Consider the following 22,525-nt stretch of genomic DNA (forward strand, 5'->3'; position numbering starts at 1 on the left):
GGACACTCTCATGTTTTCATGGAAAACTACAACACTGAGACCTGTGTGCTTTCGTTTGGCTGTGCCAGTTATGGTGTGCTGAAAGCTTCCTGCAGAGTTCTGGGATCTGCCTGCACGCTGAATAATGGTGATAGTATTGAATCGTTGGTAAACTACATCATCAGTTTCTCTTGTTCGCATGCACACACACTGAATAATGTTAAAAAATACCTTGTATAGGTTGTTAAAACATTTTTTTTACACAGTTCCTCCCCCTTCCTCCAATCATGCTTTCAAAATTGAATAATATAATTAAATTTGGGGCTGGAGAGGGGACTTAACAGTTAAGTGCTCTCTCTTGTTGCTCTTTCAGAGGACCTGTTTGGATCCCCATACCCATATCTACCAGCATACAACCACCTGTAATTCCAGCTCCTCAGGCTCGAGGGCATCCACACACGTGTGGCATGCATTCACACACACATACACATAAATAACAACAAAAATAAACTTTAAAAAAGAGTTGGAAGGGTCTGGAGAGATGGCTCAGAGGTTAAGAGCACTGGCTGTTCTTCCAGAGGTCCTGAGTTCAATTCCCAGCAACCATATGGTGGCTCACAACCATCTACAATGAGATCTGGTGCCCTCTTCTGGCTTGCAGGCGTATATGCAGACAGAACACTGTATACATAATAAATAAGTAAATCTTTAAAGAGTTGGAAGAGTGAAGAGGGCCCTTTTTCTATGCCACCTTAACACATTACCCGTATTTAAGTACTAGTTACTGATATGTTTCTTAATTTTAATTTTTTTGCATGTGTATGGTGTACATATTTGGGTAAGCATGTTTGTATGTGTGTGTGTGTGCGCGCACCTGTGTGCAGGTGTGTATAGAGGCCCGAAGTCGACATTGCCTTGAATTGTTGTCCTCTATTGAGGTAGGTCCACTGAAGTAAGAACTTGATTCTGGCTAGTCCAGCCAGCTGGCTTGCTCAGGGGTTCCTTGGCTCTGCCTCCTGAGTGCTGGGATTCGAGGCAGCCACAAAGCCTGCTTGGTCTTTACATGGGTGTTGGGGATTCGAACTCTGGTCTTCATGCTTGTGTGTCAGGCACTTCACCACTGCGCCATCTCTCCAGTCCAATATGTGTCTTTTCAGAGCTTTTCTAAGCATACATGGACTCTTATGTGGTATGTTGACGTATGTGCTGGTTTTAATTGTATCAGTATGCAACTTGCTCTTCCAGTTCAGTGTCCTGTTAAAGACATTTCTCTCTGTCAGCACATATGGCTCAGGCATTGCCTGAGTTTATCACAGTTTTGATTAGATTTAAAAAAAAATAATGGCCATTTATTTTTAATTTTTTTGTAAATATTATCACAGCAAACAATCATATTGCACATTTGTAAGCAGCTTCCGTGAGTTAAGCCAGTGGGAACAAAAGTAAAAGCCAAGCAAAACCCCCAAAAACGAACCATCCTGCCCTTGGTTTCAGAGATACACTGAATTGTTGAACTTAAAAAAACATACATGGTGTGTGGTTTTTAATGAGAATGTCCCCTACAGGCTTGGGTGTTTGAACATGGGGTCCCCGGATGGTGGTGCTGATCGAGAGTTTTCAGAAGTGCAGCCTTGCTGGAGGAAGTGTGTCACTGGGGTCTACTTCGAGAGCTTTTAAGGGCGTCCCACTTGCAGTTCCTGCTCTCTGCTTGTGCTGTATTTGAAGGTGTCCTGCTCCAAACACTTTCTTCCTGACCAGTCTGACTGGGGCATTTTGTCACAGCCGCAGGAAAGTAACTGATACACACAGTCAAGGCAGTTCTGTAACCCAGGCTAGCCTCAGATTCATGGCTGCCTTCATGACTGTCTTCCAAGTGCTGGGATTGCAGCAACCATGTGACCTTGCAAAACTTAAATAAATTCTGATTATGGAAATATTTATCTTTTACTCATGAAATGCAGACCATTACAACAAAGACACTGAACATCTCCTCCTCCTCTGGGAGTTTAAGATAAAATTTTTATGTTTATGTGTGGGCATGATGAGTAGAGTAATAGCTAAAACTAAGTGATTAGTTAATATGTATCTGCTCTGTTCATAGCTCTTTTGTAAATCCTAACTTACTTGGTCCACAGCAGCCCATTTATTCAGCTTACCCCATTTATTGTTATATCTAGCTATAGATAGGAAATCGGGCGTGTTATGTTAGGAATCTTGCCCATTGTCATACATGTAATAAGTATGTTATGTATATGTTTGTAATAAATGATGGAGCTGGGGTTCAAACTAACAATGCATATGAACCATCATCATGCTACTTACCTTTGTAGCTACACGGCTTATCAATTTTTTTCTTGACATTATAAAACTTTGCAAAGGGATTCTAATTGTTCCTCTAATTGGGGACAACCAAAAGCAAAGGAAAGGAATCTCCTGCTCTTTAGTCTATGTATGGGTGCTTCTCAGTGTCTGGGGGCTCATTCCAGGCCTCCCTGTGGGGACCAGGTATCAAAGTCTACATACGGTTGAGGGCCTTCCATAAGATACCATGTTTGCCTGGGCATATCCTCCTGTATCCTTTAGTGAGCATCTGCACTTGAAATGCATAAAGGGAATGCTGTGTAGATAGTTGTTATGCAGAAATGAGAGCTCGTACACTTGCGGTACAGCTGCAGTAATTCCCCAAGTATCCGTTACCGGATCTATTGGATTCGTGGTATGGAGGACTGATTCACTTTCGTTTTTTTGTGAGAGGTCCACTTTTATAATTATAGTGGGGGTGGTTTATTTTTTTAAGAGACAAGTTGTGATTTCATCTGTATTTGACGAACTTCCTGTTTCTGGAAGACTAATGAAAGGATTTCATGGATCCGGTCTCCGTGTGACCCACACGAGAAAAGCCCTTCCCAGCCTGTGTGAGAAGCTTTGGAGTGGTGCTTGCTTCAGCTTCCTTGAGTCAGCCTGTCAAGGCCCATGCCAGATCTGCCATGAGGAGCATCACACTGGTACCTGGAGATGGTATTTGTTAGCGCAATGGGTCTCCACCTACCATGCCTCTCTGTTGTGCGTTTGGCCTCAAGATCTTATTCTCCCTCATCCTACTCTCAGAATTGATTCTCTTCTTTACAGTCTGTTCTTCCCATCCTGTTCCTGTCCATCTGGACGGGCTCTCTGATGGTGTATCTGAAAAGGTGCCATCTGGGTTCTCAGCAGCCCGGGTGAGCCCAGGTCTGCGGATGTTGATGAGTGCTGCTGGGTTGTTCTGTCTCTCCTGAGGACTGCCCTGGACTCTGGATTACAAGTGCTGCAGAGCCCAGACCCACAGGGAGTTCTCAGGAGATACACGTGTAGCTGTTGCTGACTTCTGCTCTGAAGATCCGCAGTCTGGAGGAGACAGAACTGTTTTCCTGATCTTCATCAGGGGCAAAGTGACCTTAGAGCCTGCTCCAGACAGGTGCCCTTCCAAGTGTACCGAACTGCCCTCCCTGACTCCATCTTCTTGTCCCCAAGTAAAAGCCAGCCAACCGAGAGCAGATGAGATGCCACTGCAGGAGGTTGGGAACAGGAGGACTGTGTGTGGGGTGAACCCCTGCCAGGCCTGAGGAGGAGTCGAAACCTTGCACACAGCATGACTAGAAAGTCTCTGTTGTGTCCTGGAGCTTATCAGATTAGCAATCATCTGGTTTGACTTCAAGATTTTTTATCATAGAAACACCTTCATGTTCCACTGTTTGTAATAAAAGATGTATATCCCACCTTCACAGGTCCAAATATATTAATAGGTTTTTTTTGTTGGTTTGTTTTTGTTTTTACTTAGATCTAAAGATAAGGGATTTTAAATTTTAAAAATGGAGTTTGCTATTATATAAACTTTTATAAAAATAGAATTTTTAGTTACTACTGATAAAAATGAGGTTCTGAAATGCATAGACGCTAAATTTTACAGCACATGGTTTACCCCCTTATTTGCTGGGCTGTGTTTCAAGTCCCTTAGTGGGTATTGAAATCTTCAGATAGTGCCAAGTGCTGTGTGTGTGTGCATGTGTGCGCGTGCACGCACCAGACTATCCATCCATATAGCCATATATTACTTTTTCTTAGATATATATAGATGCCCATAATAAAGTTTATTTTGGCACACTAATAACAATATGATAAAATAGAATGCTTAGAACAGTGTACTGTAATGAAGATTGCCTAGTACATTGTTCATTATTTCTGGAGTGTTGCATTTACTATTTTCTGACCATAGTTGACCAAAGGTGACTGAAGCTGCATAAAGTCACTGTGTGTGTGTGCTGCTGCGGTTACCACAGAAGGCTGGGAAGGAGACCAGGATTTTATGGGGTAGCATACTGTGTGTTTTAGTAATAATGTAGTTATCTGCGTACATAAGTGTTAAGTTTAATTTACCTTTCTGCCCCAGTTTTCATTTTATTTGCTCATCCACCGATGAGTCCTCTGATGGGATGTAAAGACCTTTTCCAACACACTCACTAGTTTTCTCTAGCTAGAGCAAGTGAGCAGGTGGAGGGGGAGGTGACCAGACATCCTGACCGAAGGGCAGCAAACCTGAACTCCGAATCAATAAACAGAAGACGAGATGTGGGGGGACAAAAGGCCAGAAGTATTGGATCCCCTGGAGCTAGAATTTGGGTGGCGTTGAGTCGCTAATTGTGTGTGTTGAGCTAGCTCTTCTTCAGCCCACAGGGAAGGGTTTGGTTTTGTTTTTTAATGTTTGAGCGTTTGCCTGTGTGTATGTATGTATATGTATCACATGTGTTCCTGGTTCCCAGGGAGCCGGAAGAGGGTGCTGGATCCCCTGAAACTGAAGATACAGATGATTGTGAGCTGCCATGTGGATGCGGGGAACTGAGCCAAGTCCTCTGGACAAGCGGCAAATGCTGCTAATCGCTGAGCCGTCTCCCCAGCCTCCTTAGAGCCTTTCTGTGTGCTGGTGTGCATGGTCTGTGTGCATGGTCTGCAGAAGAAGAACCAGTGTGCATTATCTGCAGGGTTTCTGGGCCTTGGAAAGTCCTCCCCGTGTAGGTCTGTGATGACTGTATCCCAGATGACAGGAAGTGGTGGGGCAAGGCTCGAGGGAAGATGGTCAAATGTGGACTGAGTTTCTGCAAACAGACCTCCTCACTGTGTTCATGTGTGGTTGACTTGTAGGCTGTGGGTTGGATTACTTTATTTATGCAGGTTCTGAGCTGTTGTATTTTTTTTCATTTATAGTGTTGCAAGAAAAATTGATGTAACAGGAAAGCACTTTTCTGCTTTTATAGCCATTGATCCTGAGGAGTACTTTCCCTGCTAACCCTCCAGGTTCTGACTTGAGAATGGCTGATGATGTGCGTACACATGGAAACTCTTATTTCCTGAGTCCTGAACACCTGTTCCTTCAGAGCCCTGCCTGCCCTTTAGTGGGGGCCTTTTGGACCCCATTCAGTGTCTGACTGATGGGCTATTATTGATTGAATCAGTCACCTGGGTGATATTAATATCATAGGTCATGGAACTTACCTCATACTATCAATTCAGGATCTGTGTATGTGAATATAGAAGGTAAAAATCTTATTTAAGTGATATCAAGTAATTTGTATTGAGTATTTTATTTCTGTATTGAGTTGTTTCCTTCTATTCTTTGCTAGGTGTACACAATATTTATTATTGTAGGTACTAATATTAGCCTGTTTTCCACTACTTTAATGAAGTACCTGAGGCAGGTCAATTTTATAAAGAAAAAAAGTTTATTTAATCTAGACTATACTAGACTAGAAGTCTAGATGGTTGTGTTGGTTTCTGCAAGGGCCTAATGTAGACGAATTTCTAAACAGTCTTATTAAATAAGAAACACAAAGCCAAATACAGAAGAAACACAGAGCCAAAGAGATCAGAGAGCCACGACTACCTTATCTTGAAACACAGAGCCAAATACAGAGGTAATAGCCAAAGAGATCAGAGAGCCCCGGACTACCTTATCTTACCACCTCGCTGCCGTCGCTTCCCCCAGAGAGAGCTTCTTCCTGTTTAACCTGCATCTTTATTGCTTTCCTGTTCTGCCTTCTCATTGGCTCTAAGCCCAGCCACATGACTTCCTCATCACTGCCTGTCTATACAGACCTCCAGGTCTCTGTGGTTGGTACTGGGATTAAAAGCGTGTGTCACCACGCTTAGCTGTGCCCTTGACCACACCAGGACTCTACCTGCCATGTGATCAGATTAAGGGCGTGTGCCAACACTGCCTGACTCTGCTTATGGCTCGCTCTGACCTCTGATCTCCAGGCAAACTTTATTTATTAACATACAAGTAAAATCACATTTCAGCACAATTAAAATATCATCACAGCCTAACAGCAGCATGGGAAATGTTCACATAGCCAGAGTGAAAGCCAGAGAACCTGACGTTCCATAATTTCTTCCATGGACACACTCCACAGAACTAAGGCCCTTCCCCATGTCCCACCTGCTAATGGTTTCACGTCACTTCCCATTACTCCCATCCTGGGCATTCAGCCCACAACACATCAGATTTGGGTTGTACAACCAAACTTGCAAACCATTTTGGCCAGGGCTGTCATTCTGTGGCATTTGGTAGACTGAGCAGGATGTGTGACATCTACCTTCTGAATTCCATTATCTTCTCCAGGTGTTGAGACAGCCTGAAGTGCTCTTATTACACATGGGGTGATGTCCCCCTCAATGAAGGGTTACTCATGCATACTTCCGTCTTTCTAGTAGTTTTGTTTTAAATGTGTGTGTGTGTGTGTGTGTGTGTGTGTGTGTGTGTGTGTGTACCTATACCTATTGTATCCATGTGGAGGTAACAGGGATGTCAGATGTCCTGTTTCATCACTCACCTCCACCCTATGCTTCTGAGATGCCTCTCACTGGACCTAGGCTAGGCTGGCAGCCAGCAGTCCCCAGAGATCCTCCTGATTCTTAGCTACCTCCACAGTTGTTGGAGGTAACAGGCACAAGTGGCCATGCCCAGTCTTTTACTTGAGTGCTGGGGATTCAAACCCAGGCCCTCATGCCAACCAAATAAGCACCCCTGCCCACTGAGCCATTTCTCCAGCCCTACGTTGTTTCTATACATTTAGTAAACATTCCCTTGGTCACAGGGCTCTGACTCAGCTCTTCCCCAGCCTTCAAATGGTGCAGGCTCCTTGAGATGATTTTCCTTCAGTCCCCACTTCCTACTCATTCCCATGGCATTTTGCTTAATATCCTTAGTCAATCTTTTCTTAAAGTTACAAAAATTAGACATCATTATTATCTTTGTTTCCTGCAGCCTTCAGATAATATTTACCCAAGTTTACTAAATTTTTATTGGTATTTCTTTCATTTCAAAATTTCCTTCTGAGTCTTTTTCTTATGAGATATATTTTTTAGAATTCGTTTTTGTACATCATCTGCTGGTAAACTCAGTTTTTCCTGGAAATACTAGCTTTATCCTATTTCCCAAGTGCAGTTTTCTCTGAGAGTGTAATTCTGGCTAGATATGATTTTCATGAGAGCAGTGTCATCCGGCATCCTGGCTTTTATTTTCTAATTGTGCTTCCTTGGTAGATCAACTGCCTTCTTCGGCTTTCATGTATTTCTTTTTTTAAAGATTTATTTGGTGAGTATTTGCGTGAGGGAGGGAGCTGTGTGTGTGATGGCACATTTGTGGAGGTCAGAGGGCAACTCTTCATCCTTAGGAGGGTTCCAGGATCAATCAGATCAGCGTGCATCTTGGTCAGCAGGCAGCTTTACCTGCTTAGCTATCCCACCAGCCCCATATCTAGGTGCTTGTAATGGGAGGCTTTTTATATCTCACCTAATATACTCCCAAAAGACAAATCTTCGGTGACTTTGTCTGTTTGTTTTAAGCAGTCCTGCAGTTTGAATCTAGGGCTTCGTGCATGCCACGCAAAGACTCCACTGCCAAGCTGAGCTGCAGTCCAGGCCTTTTGCAGGAGGTTACTACGGGTCCTAGAGCCTGAATACTACTTGACTGGAGATGTTTCACTAACAGGAAGCTGGGATTTGGTAACCTGGTTGCTTCTCCTTTCCTCCATGTTTTCATCTACATTATTAGTTGACACTTGTGATCTGACAGTTAGCATTTAAAAGTATTACTGAGGGGCTGGAGAGATGGCTTAGTGGTGAAGAACACTCATTGTTCTTCCAGAGAACCTGAGTTCGATTTCAAGCATTTGTATCAGGTGGCTCACCTGTAACTCCAGCTCCAGAGGATCCCACACCTCTGCCCTCTGCAGGCAAAATACACTCATGTGCACATACCCACCCCTTGCCACATACATTAAAAAAAATTAAAAATCAAGATTCATAACCATGCAGAATTATAAGAGGTTGTTTGGATAGAAAAAAATTTTTTGAGTTGTTGATGTGGCTCAAGTCCATTTTCAATTCCAGAATTCAAAATAAGATGAATTGTAGAATTCAAAATAAGTCTTTGAATTCGCTCATTCTCGCTTTTCTGTTTTGTCATCCACAGATGATTTTCCAGGAATATATCTAGTCATTAACTGCTAACTACATTTTTAAACTTACTGTGATCATCTCTATCTATTTTACTCTATTTTTGAAGATCATATAGCTCTAGCAACTTTGATCTTTAATTGTCTAGTTTCAAGAAGCGAAGAGCCATTGAGATTAATCTAGAAAAGAGAGGCTGTGGGAGAGAGACATGGCATGGAGCTGGAAAGTCCTCAGGGATGAGGGCAGTTTGGAGGTGTTCTTCTCTCGGTCTCCGTTTCCTGTGCACATTTCCTGTGCTCTCTGTTCTCCATTGTCCTCCATCACATCGACTGTTTCTTCAGAGCTCCGCCCTCCCTGCAGTCCTGCCAGCTGTGCTCCTGGCACATTCTGATGGCAGCGTTCACACGGAGGCACTTCCCCTGTCGGGTGCCTCTCAGTGTCCCCAGTGTCACACTTCCATCCAAAACAGCCTCGATTCGCCACATGCGGCTGTTAAAATCTAAGCGAAAATAACATAGGCTCTCTCTGCTGACAACTGTAAAAACTGATGAGATACTGGAGGAAACTGAAGCAGAGACCCGCCTGTAGTGTTCATGGATTGGAACACAGTGGGGCAAAGATGGTTCTAGCCAAATTAGTGAGTGGATTAAATATACTTCCCATTAAAAAAGAAAAGCAGGTGTGTGTGTGTGTGTGTGTGTGTGTGTGTGTGTGTGTGTGTGTGTGTGTTTTAAAATTCACATGGAAAGCAAAACACTTAATATATTGCCAAACAATTCAGAAAAAGTTGGAGGAAATCAAAGCAAGACTCTGTCATAAGTAAGGAGTCACCACAAAATAAAGATCCATATAGAGTGTAGAAATGAAACCACGTGGGGTTGGGGATTTAGCTCAGTGGTAGAGCGCTTGCTAAAGGTCCTGGGTTCAGTCCTCAGCTCCAGAAAAAGAAAAAAAAAGAAAGAAATGAAACCACTGTCCGCAAAGGCGGTTCCATGGAGGAGGATTGTCTCTTTTAATAAGCGGAATCAGGACAGTTAGACTTTGGCATGCAAAACCAAACAAAATACCTCCACCTAAGTACCTTAAACAAAAATGAACTCAGATGTCATAAATAAATCTAAATATAGCTGCAGAACTCTTCAAATAAAATAGAGGAGAAAATCTTTGGATCTGGACTTAAGCAATAAGGTGTTGGAATGACACCAAAAGCCAATCCATAAAAGAAAATGAGACAGACTGGACAAATCCAAAGGGTTTGCTGTGTCTTCCCTTCCTAGGGCTGCCATAACAAAGAAGCACACAGGCCCTGGTAGCTGGAGTCTGCTGTCGAAATGCTGACAGGGTTGGTTTCCCCCAACCTTGCAGATGGCCCCCAGGTTCCTTGCTGTGCCTTCACAGGCCTTTTTTTTCTGTGAGCCTGTGATCTTAGTGTCTCTTCCTCTTTCTGAAAAGAGATCAGTTATATTGAGTAAGAACTGACCCGTACGATCTCATTTAACCTTAGTTATGTTTAAACCACTTGTCTCCAAATATGGTCATTTTCTAAAATACTGTGGGTGAGGACTTGAACGCATACATGGGAGTGGGGTAGGGATGCACACTTTAGTCCATAACACTCTGCTCAAATAAATGACAAGCTGTATCTAGAATGTGTAGAGAACACTCAGACTCCAATAAGAAAATAACCCAATTATAACATGGGCAAGGGACTAGAAGACAGACGCTTCACCAAAGTATGGCAGATCTCAGATATTCAGTGTCATTTCATTGCCGAAATACAAACTGAAGATTCCATGCCATACCACTGCATCTTTTAGCTGTCTGTCATAACGACTAATGCAAAGATGGGCATCTGGAAGCCTCGGGTCACTGCTGGGAATGAGCAGTGGTACCGTCACTCTAGAAGTAGTTTGCCAGTTTCTTAGAAAGTTAAACATGTGCCTTCCGTTAGCTGACCCAGTCCCATGCCTTAGTACTTCTATAACCTGAACACGTGTGTTTGTAGGATCGCTGTTCATATTTGCCAAAAATTGAAAACAGCCCAGATATCCTTCCGACTGCGGGTACAGCATATTTGAGGCCCCAAGTTCCGTCCTCAGATCCGGAGGGGTGTATGTGCACACTCAAGTAAACAACAAAAACCCAATTTGTTCCCGTTAGGAAGTGCTCTAACTGGTAAATGGGCAAACAGTACTAGAATCTCAATTCCAACAAAGGGAGGAGTACACTAACGCTGTATGCGTTGGCTTGGTGCAGGAGGCAGCTTACGAGCGACTTACATGGTGTTCCAGAAGGACAGGCCTTGCTGGCACCAAGGGAGCATGACTTCTCTAGTGGGCTTCGTGGCAGTGGAACTTTGCTGTGTCCTGATGGTCATGGTGGCATCTGTGTATGTGTTAAAGCTATGTTCTACTACTACAATCCATGTTATTGTCAGAATAAAGAATTTAAAGCCTCCTGTCTTAAATGTTTATTGCATATATCCATACCGTTGAAGAGTGAAGCTTTTCACTGTATTAGCTTACAGTTGAGCGTAGGTACAGGTGGCGTAGAGTTCTTCTATTAGACAGTGAAGATACAACAGTGTGCTGTTTTAGAAGATGGGTCAGCAGACTGTATGATCTCCAGCTCGGCTGTTTACTCCTGCCATTGTATCGAGAAAGCAGCCATTGATAGAATTTAAGCAAATGAGCAGGGCTGTATACTAGTGAAACTTTAATTATAAAAGCAGGCATGTTTTCTTATCCTTAGAGAATCTGGCTGTCTTGTTCAAGCTAATTCAAGGTTTTCAAGTAGGATGACCTTAAACTGTATCATGAATTAATTTTAATTGTAGAAGTCTGAAAACTTACCGTTAATGGTAATGATGAACAGGGTACCTACAGGAGGAGTGTCCTGAGTAAACCAGGGACATTCGCCGTCCTGTCGTTCTCCTGTGAACTGGTTTCCTTTGCAGTGGGCACACACCTGGTGCAATTAACTGTGGGAAAGCAACAGGAGTATTCCTTCAGGAGTGAGTGTGGATTACCCATTTCCTTCTGAAAGGGTGTGTGCGGGTCACACCCTGTGGTTATCCTCTCCAAGTGCTCAAAATAGTCTGGTTTTTGTTTGGTTTTCCCCCTTGGCCTTTAAAACTCAAAGGCTTTATTTCTGTGCCTTTCCCTCATCCCTTTTCCATGTTGTTCACTTCCTGTCTTTCAAATCTCAGCATGGTGGCATCATCTTCTGGAAGCCATTGGACCCAGAAGTTGAGTTACATCTTGTAAAGCTCAAATGGAGCAGATATTTGTGGCCAGGTCCTCAGGCCTGACTGTGCATCAGAAGTAGCCTGGTGGCTCTAGCTACAGATTCCTGGGTCCCACTTGAAATCTGTTGATTCAGAGTTAATGCTAATGGTTTTTGTGTTTTTGTTTTTATTTTTGTTTTGTATTTAAACATATGGTTTTTCTATAGCCTGCCACCTGGGTTACTATTTGGAATCTGTTTAGAATAAAATTATTTGTTCTAAACGTTGTTTTAGAAGGAATTTTAGAAATAGTCTCTTCAACCTTCTCGTTTTTGCTTAGGGTAAGAGGGGTCAGGAAGAGGGCACAGTAGCCAGCACTTTCCCAGGTCTATCCCATGGCTTATTGCATTTCTTAGCTGTCATTTCATATCCCGTTTTCATGTTCACATTGAACATCCTTTTCTACATAGTAAGTATTGAAAGCTCCAGGTGCTCAGCACCCAGCAGTGGTCAATTTTCACCAAAAATGGCCGTCCTTGATACTTCCTGTGGTACCCTGCATGCTCCTAGGTACAATCACAATGCTTCTTGATTGTGTTGTTTACCTATGTTCCTACATGCAGAGGACTTTTCTCAGACTCAAACATAACTCAGCAGTGTGAAATGAGCTCAGGAGATGTCTTCTCCCAAACTAGTCTAATCTGAAAGCTCCCATAGCTCTCTCACCAAACGCAGTTCTCAAACAGATCTGAAATCAAGAGTTTTCAAGAGCTGTAAACTGAAGATCTGCAGGGTTCTTATCAGGCCCTCTCCAGTTAGAGAAAGGTTACTTAGGATCTGTAGGAATGTGGGGGCCTGGGGTAGGCCTGAGTGAAAAGAAGTTAAAGGGTCAGGGTCAGGCTAACCTAAGGCTAGCTTTAACGTTGGGATCTAGCTCTATGAGGTCTGGGATCTAGGCCCAGGGGAGGGAGCTGGAGTAAAAGTGTGGCTAGTACTGGGGAACGGCAATGTGTTTGGTTTGGCCAGAGCATAAAGTACAAATTTGGGAGTGACTAGAAAGATAGGTGGGGGCCAGATAATAAAGGGTTTTATTGAAGTTAAAAATACTGTATTTCACAACTTCGTATCCACATGCACAAGAGTGAAATTGGAAACTCCCTACGGTGCAACACCATACAGAAGGTTACTAAAAGTGGATCATTGACCTTAATGTAAGGGTGGAAACTACAGACTGTTGGCAGAGATCTGTGACTCTGGCTTTCTTAACTATCAAGAAAAACAGAAGCCGGGCAGGCGGTGGTGGTGAATGCTTTAATCCCAGCAGAGGCAGACGGATCTCCGAGTTCAAGAACAGCCAGGACTACTAAGAGAAACCCTGTCTCAGAAAACAGAGAGAGAGAGAGACAGACAGAGACACAGAGAGAGACAGAGAGACAGAGAGAGACAGAGAGATAGAGACAGAGAGAGACAGAGACAGAGACAGAGAGACAGCAGTGACAGAACAGAAGCCAAGTTGGACTTTATCAAAATGAAAGCCTTTGTGCATCAAGGAGTGAAGACAGCTCAGGCGTAGGGAGCTCCACAGTAATGTGCTGCTTGCCTGGTGATGCTCCAGTGAGCCAGGGAGGGGAAGGAAAACAACTCATAATGCAAGAAAACATATGGAGTGTGCAACTTAAGGTGTAAACAACTGGTAGCGTTTTAAGTGGATCAACTAGGTATGGTGGTGCACACCCTAATGCCAGTATTCAAAAGGCAGAGGTGGGCATCCCCACCTGGAGAGCTAAAGTAAAAAATTCAAAGTAACAGATTTGCGAAGGTGTGGGGGAACTGGAGTGTTATGTGTTGGTGGTAATAACGTGAGACACCATAGCTGCTTTGGAAAACAATTTGGCAGCTCATCAAAGTATCAGACTGAAATATTTATTATACAGCCCAACATTTCTTAGTACGTTTAAGGTATATATTCAAGAGAATTGGAAACAGATTTACCCAAAAATTTATATGGTAGTACATTTAGTAGTAGTATTTATATAACAACAAATACTGAAACAACCCATGTGTTTTAGGTACTTTTCTTGTCACCTGACAAGAAGCAGCTTAAGGGAGAGGGAAGGTTTATTTGGCTCAGAGTTCCAACACTCCATGGTGTTGGAAGCATAGACCTGGGGCTCCTTTTGTACCTCAGAACAGCAGGGGATGCTCATCTGGCATCTTCGTCTTCGCCCTTGTGTCCAGTCTGGGGCCTCAGCTTGTGGAATGATACCACCTGCAATCAGAGTGGGTCTCTTCTTCCTTCATTTAACCCCCGGAAACACCCAGAGACACGCCCAGAAATGTGTCTCCTAGGGGAGTCTTAGTCCAGTCAGGTTGACGCTGAAGATTATCTACCACTCCATATATCCTTCAGCCGAAGAGTGGAAAAACAAAATGGATTTCTGTGCAATGGAATATTATTTGGCAGTAATATGTGAATCTGAAAACATACTGAGTGAAAGAAACCAGTTACCAGGAACCACATATTGTTCAGCTCCATTTAGGGGAATGTCCAGAATACTCAGAGAATGTGAGTGGCAGCTCGTAGGTCTAGGGTTTTGTTTTGCTTGGTGGTGGGGGGGAGGGTGATGAAAATGTGGTGCTCCCCTAACTCTTAAGTATGTGAATACACATCAGTGAATTCTGCAGTGAAGGGGAAACGTTGTGTATGTGGATTCTGTCTGAAAGCGGTCCGGGAAAGTGTTGTATTAGTGGAGAGCAGCGCTGTGCACCCCTCATGAGCAGAACCTCACCTTAGGAGTATGGGCAGCACTGTGCACCCCTCATGAGCAGAGCCTCACTTTGGGAGCATGTAGAGGCGATCTGATCAGTGATGCAGCCGAAGATCAGGTCTAGGTGCTCACAGCTGTTCTCTTCAGTTTCTGCCCTTAAGAAGTCTGAGGAATTTGTTATTAATATTGACTTAAAACATTCATATATGTTAATATCTTAGAGTGTTAACCATGCTCATTGAAGAATAAATTGCTTGAGCTGAGTAGAGTAAATCCAGAATAGATATTCGAGATAATACTGACTTGATTCTCAGGTAAGTGATTTCTTTAAGGTAGGGTCTTGACACTGCACTGTCCTATGGCCTCAGCATCCCAAGTACTGCAGTATCACATCTGCAGCCATGACTGTGAGCTACATGATCATAATGCTTTAAAAGTCCTCCATGTATAATGGAAGTTTCCCGACTTTTCTTTTGGGCTCCCACTTCCACCCCCACATAGTGAAATATCTCAGTATTGCCAAATAAGCTACACGCTGAGAAACATTTCAGGAAGCAAGAAGAGCAGGAGCACTCTAGCTGCCTGGGGTTTTATGTACTCTAAAGAACCATAATTCAATTCACTCCAAAGAAACCTGAGTTTGAAACTGTTAGTTTCTAGCAAGTTTTCAGCAGACTTTCTGAAATATGTTAATAAGTCAAAGAGTACTAAATAGTGGCTTAGTCACCTGCTCACTAGGAGTTTACTGTCACAGTTTTCCAGCTGAGTTCCTGCTAGTGAGAACTCCAAGTAAATCCATTTTTAGCCAAGTGCAGCAACCTCCGTGTGCGACTTTGTCAGTAAAGAGTGTGCCCTCCTGTGGTCACTGGGAGCGTATTTTCAACTCTGGCCAGTGAGCCACGCTTTGTAACTTCACACTGTCTGTGGTTCCATGATAGAGCCACCCAAACTCTGAATTCCTTTTCAGTAGACAAGTGAGCCTTTAAAAGTTGCGGTTTTAAGATGCAGGGGGTGGGAATGTAGCATCTTGTTTACTTGCAGATGTTTAGATGTCAGAGTGGGAGGGGAACACCATATTGTGGTAGTCTGAGAAACTCTAGGATGGGAGCTGGAGAGAGAGAGGTCTGTGTGTCCCCCAGGTACACCCTGCCCTTGTTTAGGGGCCTCCTACAGGGGTGTTCTGAATCCGTTATGTGTATAGTATCCTGGAGAAAGGAACAGTTTATTCAGTGCTGTTGGGAGGTCTCTCTCACTTAAGGGAAAGTCACTTTGGCTTGAAGTGTTCAGGTCTGGTTTCTGCTGACTCTAATGAGCATCATATTTGTTAGTTATGGAGATTATATACTGAAAATTTTAATATGTGTGTGTGTGTGTGTGTGTGTGTGTGTGTGTGTGTGTGTGTGTGTTGGCCTCTGTGTTGTGCCTGGTGCCCATGGAGGCCAGAAGAGAGCTTTGAATCCTCTGGAACAAGAGTCATAGCTGGTGGTAAGCCACCATGTAGGTGCTGGAAACTGAACTCAGTTCTCTGCAAAAGCATCCAGCAGTCATACCACTGAGCCTCTCTTCAGTCCCTGAAGAAGTGATTTTTAAATGAAATTTCCCTGCAAATTGTTTTAATTTTTAAATTCTTATAGGGAGTGTATTAGTTACTTTTCTATTGCTTTTTGATAAACACCATGACCAAGCAACTTAAAAGGAAGTAGTACCGAATTGGACTTAGAGTTCTGGAGGGTTAGTGTCCATGATGGTGGCAGGCCCAGCTGAGAGCTCACACCTCCAACCAAGCAGGAGACACCAAGTGCACTGGGGATGGCGGGAGGCTTGGAAGCCTCAAAACACATCTCCATGACACACCCCCTCCAGCTGGGGACCCAAGGATTGACTGAGACTTATGGCGATGGGGGTAGGGTGGGATGTAGGCGTCTCATTCAAACTACCACAGAATCTTTTTTATTTTTATTTTTTAAATTTTAGGCAGAGTCTCACTTTGTAGCCTGGCTGACCTGGAACTCTCTTTGCAGACCAGACTAGCCTTGAACTCATGGAGACTCAGCTGCCTTTCCCTCCCATCAAGTGAAGTACTAGGATAAAGGGTGTGTACCATCACAGTGACTCTAAAAAAATAGTGTGTAGTGTGTGTGTGTAAGTGTATTTGTGCATGTGTGGGTATGTGCAGGTGCATATGCACATCTGTGCATATTTGTGTGTTGAGGCCAAAAGTTGACATCAGTATCTTTCTATCACTTCCCCACTTACTTTTTGAGACAGAGATCATCCTAGTACTGGGATTACAGACACACACAGCTACACTCAGCTTCTACACTTGCCTTTGCAGAGGGTGCCAAAGACTCAAACTCAGGTCCTGTTGCTGTACAGCAAGCACATTCCCAAGAGAGCCATCTCCCCAGCCCTTTGGGGGAGGATCTACATTTTATATTTCTAGTGATGGCTCTGCTTCTTATCCACCTTCTTGGATTCTTTGCTGGTTTGTTTATGTGTGTGGTGGTGGAGGGGATGAGTCTGTGTGTGAGATGTGCAGGTGTATGCTGCATATGCATGCTTTCCTGTATGGGGACACAGGTGTGTGCAGGTGCATGTGAACATGTATGCACATGTATTCAGAGACTCAGAATTATGGCCGGAGTCATCTTCAGTTGCTCTCCACTGTAGCTAGAGTTTTCCTGCCTGGCCCACAGTCAGGACAAATCTCTCTCACCTGCCAGTCCCACGGCCGCTCAGACCCGACCAAGTAAACACAGAGACTTATATTGGTTACAAACTGTATGGCCGTGGCAGGCTTCTTGCTAACTGTTCTTATAGCTTAAATTAATCCATTTCTATAAATCTATACCTTGCCAAGTAGCTCGTGGCTTACCAGCATCTTCACATGCTGTTTGTCATCGTGGCGGCTGGCAGTGTCTCTCTGACTCAGCCTTCCACTTCCCAGCTTTATTCTCCTCCTTGTCCCGCCTACACTTCCTGCCTAGCCAATGGCCAATCAGTGTTTTATTTATTGACTAATCAGCAACACATTTGCCATACAGAACATCCCACAGCACTCCACCTTATACATTGAGGCAGGATCCCCCAACAGAATCCAGAGCTTGCCATTCCTGCTAGTCTGTCTAGCCAGCTTGCTCCAGGGATTTCCTGCGTGGGCCTCTGGAATGCTGGGAAGCTGAACTCTATTCTGGCCCTTATATTTGCATAGCAAGTGCATACCCAACGAGCCATCTCTCCAGCCCCTTTGCTGATACTGTTTATTGCCCTGGTACTCTTAAAAGAGTTCCTTAAATGTCATTGTCTCATGTCAGGTGATTGACAGATTTTCCCAGTCTACCAGGAAGGGAGTATTGTGGCTAAATCTAATCCTGGGCTTATGATAGAATCTTCCCTTAATCATGGAATTGCACGTATTTTTTCCTTAGACTGATGTAAAAATTAATTAAATATAAACAACTAAAATATCATTTTGAAAATTCTGATCCAATTATAGATAGCATCTTAAATTGGTAAAGATTTACTGCCATTTTTAAAAAACCCAAATTTAAAGATAGTTTCTACTTAGTTAGGTAAACAGTTGTAAATACCCATAATCTATTAATCGGATTGATTTTTGAGGTAGAAAGGAGGGTTGTGCTATGGCTATAGCACAGGATGGTCTACAATTTATAGCAATCCACCTGAGTGCTAGGATTGGTAGACATGCCCATCACAGCCAACTTAGGAATTGGCGTTTCTCCCTCCTTCCTTCTTCCTTCCCTCCCTTCTTCCTCCCTCCCTCTTTCCTTCCCTCCCTCTTTCCCTCCCTCCTTCCTTCCTTTCTTAGACAGAAGATGTCATATAGCTCAGGCTGTCCTTCAGCTTGCTCTGTAGTAACTGAGTTACCTTGAACTTCTGATTCTCCTGCCTCTACCATGCCTGGTTTATACCAAGTTGGGTGTGGAACCCAGGGCTTCGGGCATGCTATGCAAATACTCTACCAGCTGAGCCACATCCCCAGCCCCATGAGTTGATTTTTTAAATTAATTGTATTTTTCATGAGTGGCTTGTTTTGAATACATTGATTTTACTGGCAACATGTGGATTTGAAGGGACACAAGGGGGCTGCTTTCACATTTAGAGTCTCATTAAAGATTTTAATGCTAATCCACTCCACAGTTCTCCTAGCGTTTGCGCGAAGAGCTCTGTGGTGTAACGCTTGAAGGAATTACACTGTGAAGTCTGAAGTAGACGTCCTGGCTTTGAATCTGTGTCCCACTTGGCCAGTTGCATGACCAAAGCAAGTTTTCACTCCTGTTTGCTTCTTTTTTCTTATTTGCAACGTGGGAATAGTATTGGTTTTCACTTTATGATGCTGTGAGAGTTGAGTGCGTTAGTGTCAGACCATTTAGAACAGTACCGAGCTACTATGGTATTAAGTTTACACTTAAATTAGTGCTGGAACTCATTATGAAGGACACAGTACTGTCTGTTTGTAAAGTAGATTTGTTATGCAGTTCCTGCTTTTAAAATATTTCTGTCCGATTGAAATAAACAATAAACTAAATGTCTTTTTATACAATTTTTTTCATGATCATTTTTCTTCTTCTTTTAGGCACGGAATGTTAACACTGGAGAATTAGCTGCAATTAAAGTGATAAAATTGGAACCAGGTAAATTATTTGAAATTTGATGTTTCTTATTGCTAGAAAGTCATTGGATATCATAGAATAATTTCATTTTTTTATATTTTGGTGTTTTGAAATGGTCCGTGTAGCTCAGGTTGACCTTGAACCATTGATCTTCCTACCTCAGCATTCTAAGTCCTGAAATCACAGGCCTGTACCATCATACAGCTAAAGCTTCTTTTAATAATGTTTGATTACCATTCTTCTACTCTCTCAGTTTTTTTGGGGGGGAAGAGAGATGGCTGTCTCTCCCTTCTGCCTGTCTGAGCCCAGCGTACGCTCTGCTCAGTTGGTAACTGTGGGAAGGAGAGGCATCCTGAGGGGACTGACTCCTTCAGGACTCCCTGGACTAAGTGACAAGGTTATGCTGGTGTATTTATTTCCAGGTAGCATTGCCCTGTTGTGAGGGGCCAGTGCGGTCCAGAGCGATCCAGTGGGAAGAACTGGGCTGACATCTGGGAAGCTGTGGGCTGCTCTTTGTCTCCTGTCCTCTTGCTCTGGGTCCTGAGTTTCTCAGCAGATCTCAGCAGCTCCTAACACCTGTGTGTCATTAATATCTAATATCCCTTCTGGTTTGAGCAGCTCATTATGAAGCCTCTTAGGACCTCTCTGTGTGTTTTGTCTGCTCTAACTGTGTTCTCCTTTGGGTTCCCCACATCCTAAAACCCACGTCTTTCTGCGCTAACTCCTCATACACATCTTCTCTTAGAACCTTCCCCTTCTCTCCTTCCTGCAGTAGGTAAGCAATTATGCTGATGTATGGACTTGGCCCACAGCACTTTAGGTTTTAGCTCCAGAATGAACAGAACTCTATTCAAAGACTTTATTTTCAAGGATGGGCCAGCTTTTCCTGTGAACTATCAGATAATATTCTAGACTTTGCAAGCTGAAATATAACACAACATTCTGAGCTGCAAAGCCAAGCCACCTTCTGTTAGGCTTGGCCTACCCTTGACTTAGCTCATTCTTAGAAGTATCATGAAAATGAAATTTGAAGGCTGTATTGATTGATTGTGATTAAACACAGGAGAATACCATGAGCACAGAACACATTTTCAGTTAGATACAGTTAAAGATTCTCTATCATGTAATTACCTTCTAATATCACCAGTAGAATTTCTTTGCTTTTCTCTACTATTGGATTTAAAAGAAAGATGTTTGAAATTGGTGAAATTGGGAGTACAGTTGAGGATTTTTCATCAGGCTTTTAGTTTTTAATCAGGAGTAGAAGTTACTTGATGAAATGGCTGTGAGTCCAAAGTCACCTGGACTTAATGTCGCTCTCCCACATCCACTGAGTGTCTTCAGAAGCTTCTACAGCTCCAGCAGCTCTTGTGGTGGCGAGATTGTCACCCTAGCCTTGCTCTTCCTTTTCCAGATTTTAATGAAATGTGTTTTCTCAGCTCTGAGTTTACAGTCTATTCAGTACATCTTAAAATCTCCTTTAAAGAAATCAAACTGGAGACTTAGAACCAACTCTTCATTAACTCAGGGTTTTCTGATGTGTGTGGTGATTGATTTGTGATACTGTTGATCTCAAACACTGCTGTGTGTTAGAAGATACACAGTTAACGAAAAGAGAATCATTCATGTTGCACTGCTCATGTATCTCTGTTCCTATCTTGGGGGAAATGTTTGCTTGTTGCTCTCAGTTCAGCTGAGCGACTGAATCACAGACTCTGAAAACAGCCGTTCTCCTGCTAATCTGGACTTGGTCCCATTGCCTAAGCTTTCAGGGTCTTGGTTTTCTCACCTCTAAAGGAGGGATAATAATAATAGCTTCGTTTTCAGATTGTTGTGGGAGTTTAGCAGGGCATGTCTAAAGCGCTTGTAGTAAAGCCTGGCATTCCACACTGAGAACTTACTGTAGGAAATGGCTGCTATGCCCACTGTGCTGTGCTTCCCAAGGCATGACCAGCCGTGTTTTGACAGTTCCTGGTCACCCATCCCTCAAACACACACACACACACCCCGAACACCGGTTTGTTTCGACTGAGATCCCAAACATCAGATCATTTCTACCCTTAATATTTCAGTGTGTAGAGGGAATACAAAATGAAAACATGCCGGGCAGTGGTGGCGCACGCCTTTAATCCCAGCACTTGGGAGGCAGAGGCAGGTGGATCTCTGAGTTCGAGTCCAGCCTGGTCTACAGAGCAAGATCCAGGACAGGCTCCAAAACTACACAGAGAAACCTGTCTCTAAAAACAAACAAACAAAAAAAAATTTAAAAAATAAATAAATAAAAAGAAGAAAAGAAAAAAGGAAAAAAAGAAAGAAAGAAAATATAAGCCCCAGACCAGAACCTTTGTGCGAGACAGCGCTGCCTCTCTGGAAATCGTTGAGTTCTTTGCTTTTTTTGGTTTTTTTTGTTGTTGTTGTTTGGTTTTTGTTTGTTAGTTAGTTGTTTTTTTTTCTTTGGTTTTTTTTTTTTTTTTTTTTTTTTTTTTTTTTTTTTTTTTTTTTTCGAGACAGGGTTTCTCTGTGTAGCTTTGCCCCTTTCCTGGAACTCACTTGGTAGTCCAGGCTGGCCTCGAACTCACAGAGATCCACCTGGCTCTGCCTCCCGAGTGCTGGGATTAAAGGTGTGCGCCACCACCGCCCGGCTTGTTAGTTAGTTTTTTGAGATAGGGTCTCCCTGTGTAGCTCAGGCTGTCCTGGAACTCACTATATATACCAGGCTGGCCTCAAACTCACAGAGATCTGCCTGTCTCTGCCTCCCGAGAGCTGGGATTAAAGACTTGTGCCATTATGCCCAGCTCTGGTCCTTTCTTGGAAGATAACTGTACATTTGCCCTAATGACTCACAGCCGTGCTTTTGTGTCTAGCCACGCAACGTGCACGTGAGGGCTCAGCGCAGCATTGTTCACGATGCCCCTACAGTGGAGTCATTGTAACCGGTGAACAAATGGACAGAGTGTGTTATGTACAGACAGTAGAAAGGTCATTGCTAATGTGTGCTCCAACAGACTCAAACAGTGCTAAAGGCAAGGAGCCAGCCACGGGAGACGAGATGTTCCGAGAAGGTATAAAGTGGGTTAGTGAGCTGGGATTACTACTGGTTGGTGGATTAACAGTGAGTGAACATGAGGAGTCTCACACAGAGAGTTAACTGCCCTAAAACTGATTTATAGTTATGGTTGCAAACTCAAATTTACTTAAAACGTCATGAATTTCACATCTGAAATGAAGGGCCTGATTGTTTTTAATATGCCTTTTAAAAATATAAAGGGGCTAGAAAAATGGCTCAGTCTTGCACTATCTGTATAACCACGAGGATCCAAATTCAAATGCCCAATAGCCACATAACAAGCCTGGTGTGACCCTGGCCTGTAACTCCATATGGAGTACAGAGGTAGGAGGATCCCTGGGCTTCCTGGGCTTCTGCCGTG

The 22,525-nt window shown here is 43.3% G+C and overlaps 1 protein-coding gene across 2 annotated transcripts in view; it reads left to right on the forward strand.

The window, feature by feature from the left end:
- Nucleotides 1-22,525, forward strand: part of Map4k3 (mitogen-activated protein kinase kinase kinase kinase 3) — a 150,309-nt gene that overhangs the window by 34,767 nt on the left and 93,017 nt on the right. For both annotated transcript variants that reach the window (XM_059248481.1, XM_059248482.1), the window contains exon 2: nucleotides 19,061-19,118. In XM_059248481.1, coding sequence (XP_059104464.1) covers nucleotides 19,061-19,118 — 58 coding nt within the window. The remainder of the gene's footprint in view (nucleotides 1-19,060; nucleotides 19,119-22,525) is intronic.

The sequence above is a fragment of the Peromyscus eremicus genome, chromosome 22, assembly GCF_949786415.1.
Source record: "Peromyscus eremicus chromosome 22, PerEre_H2_v1, whole genome shotgun sequence".
Classification (NCBI taxonomy): domain Eukaryota; kingdom Metazoa; phylum Chordata; class Mammalia; order Rodentia; family Cricetidae; genus Peromyscus; species Peromyscus eremicus.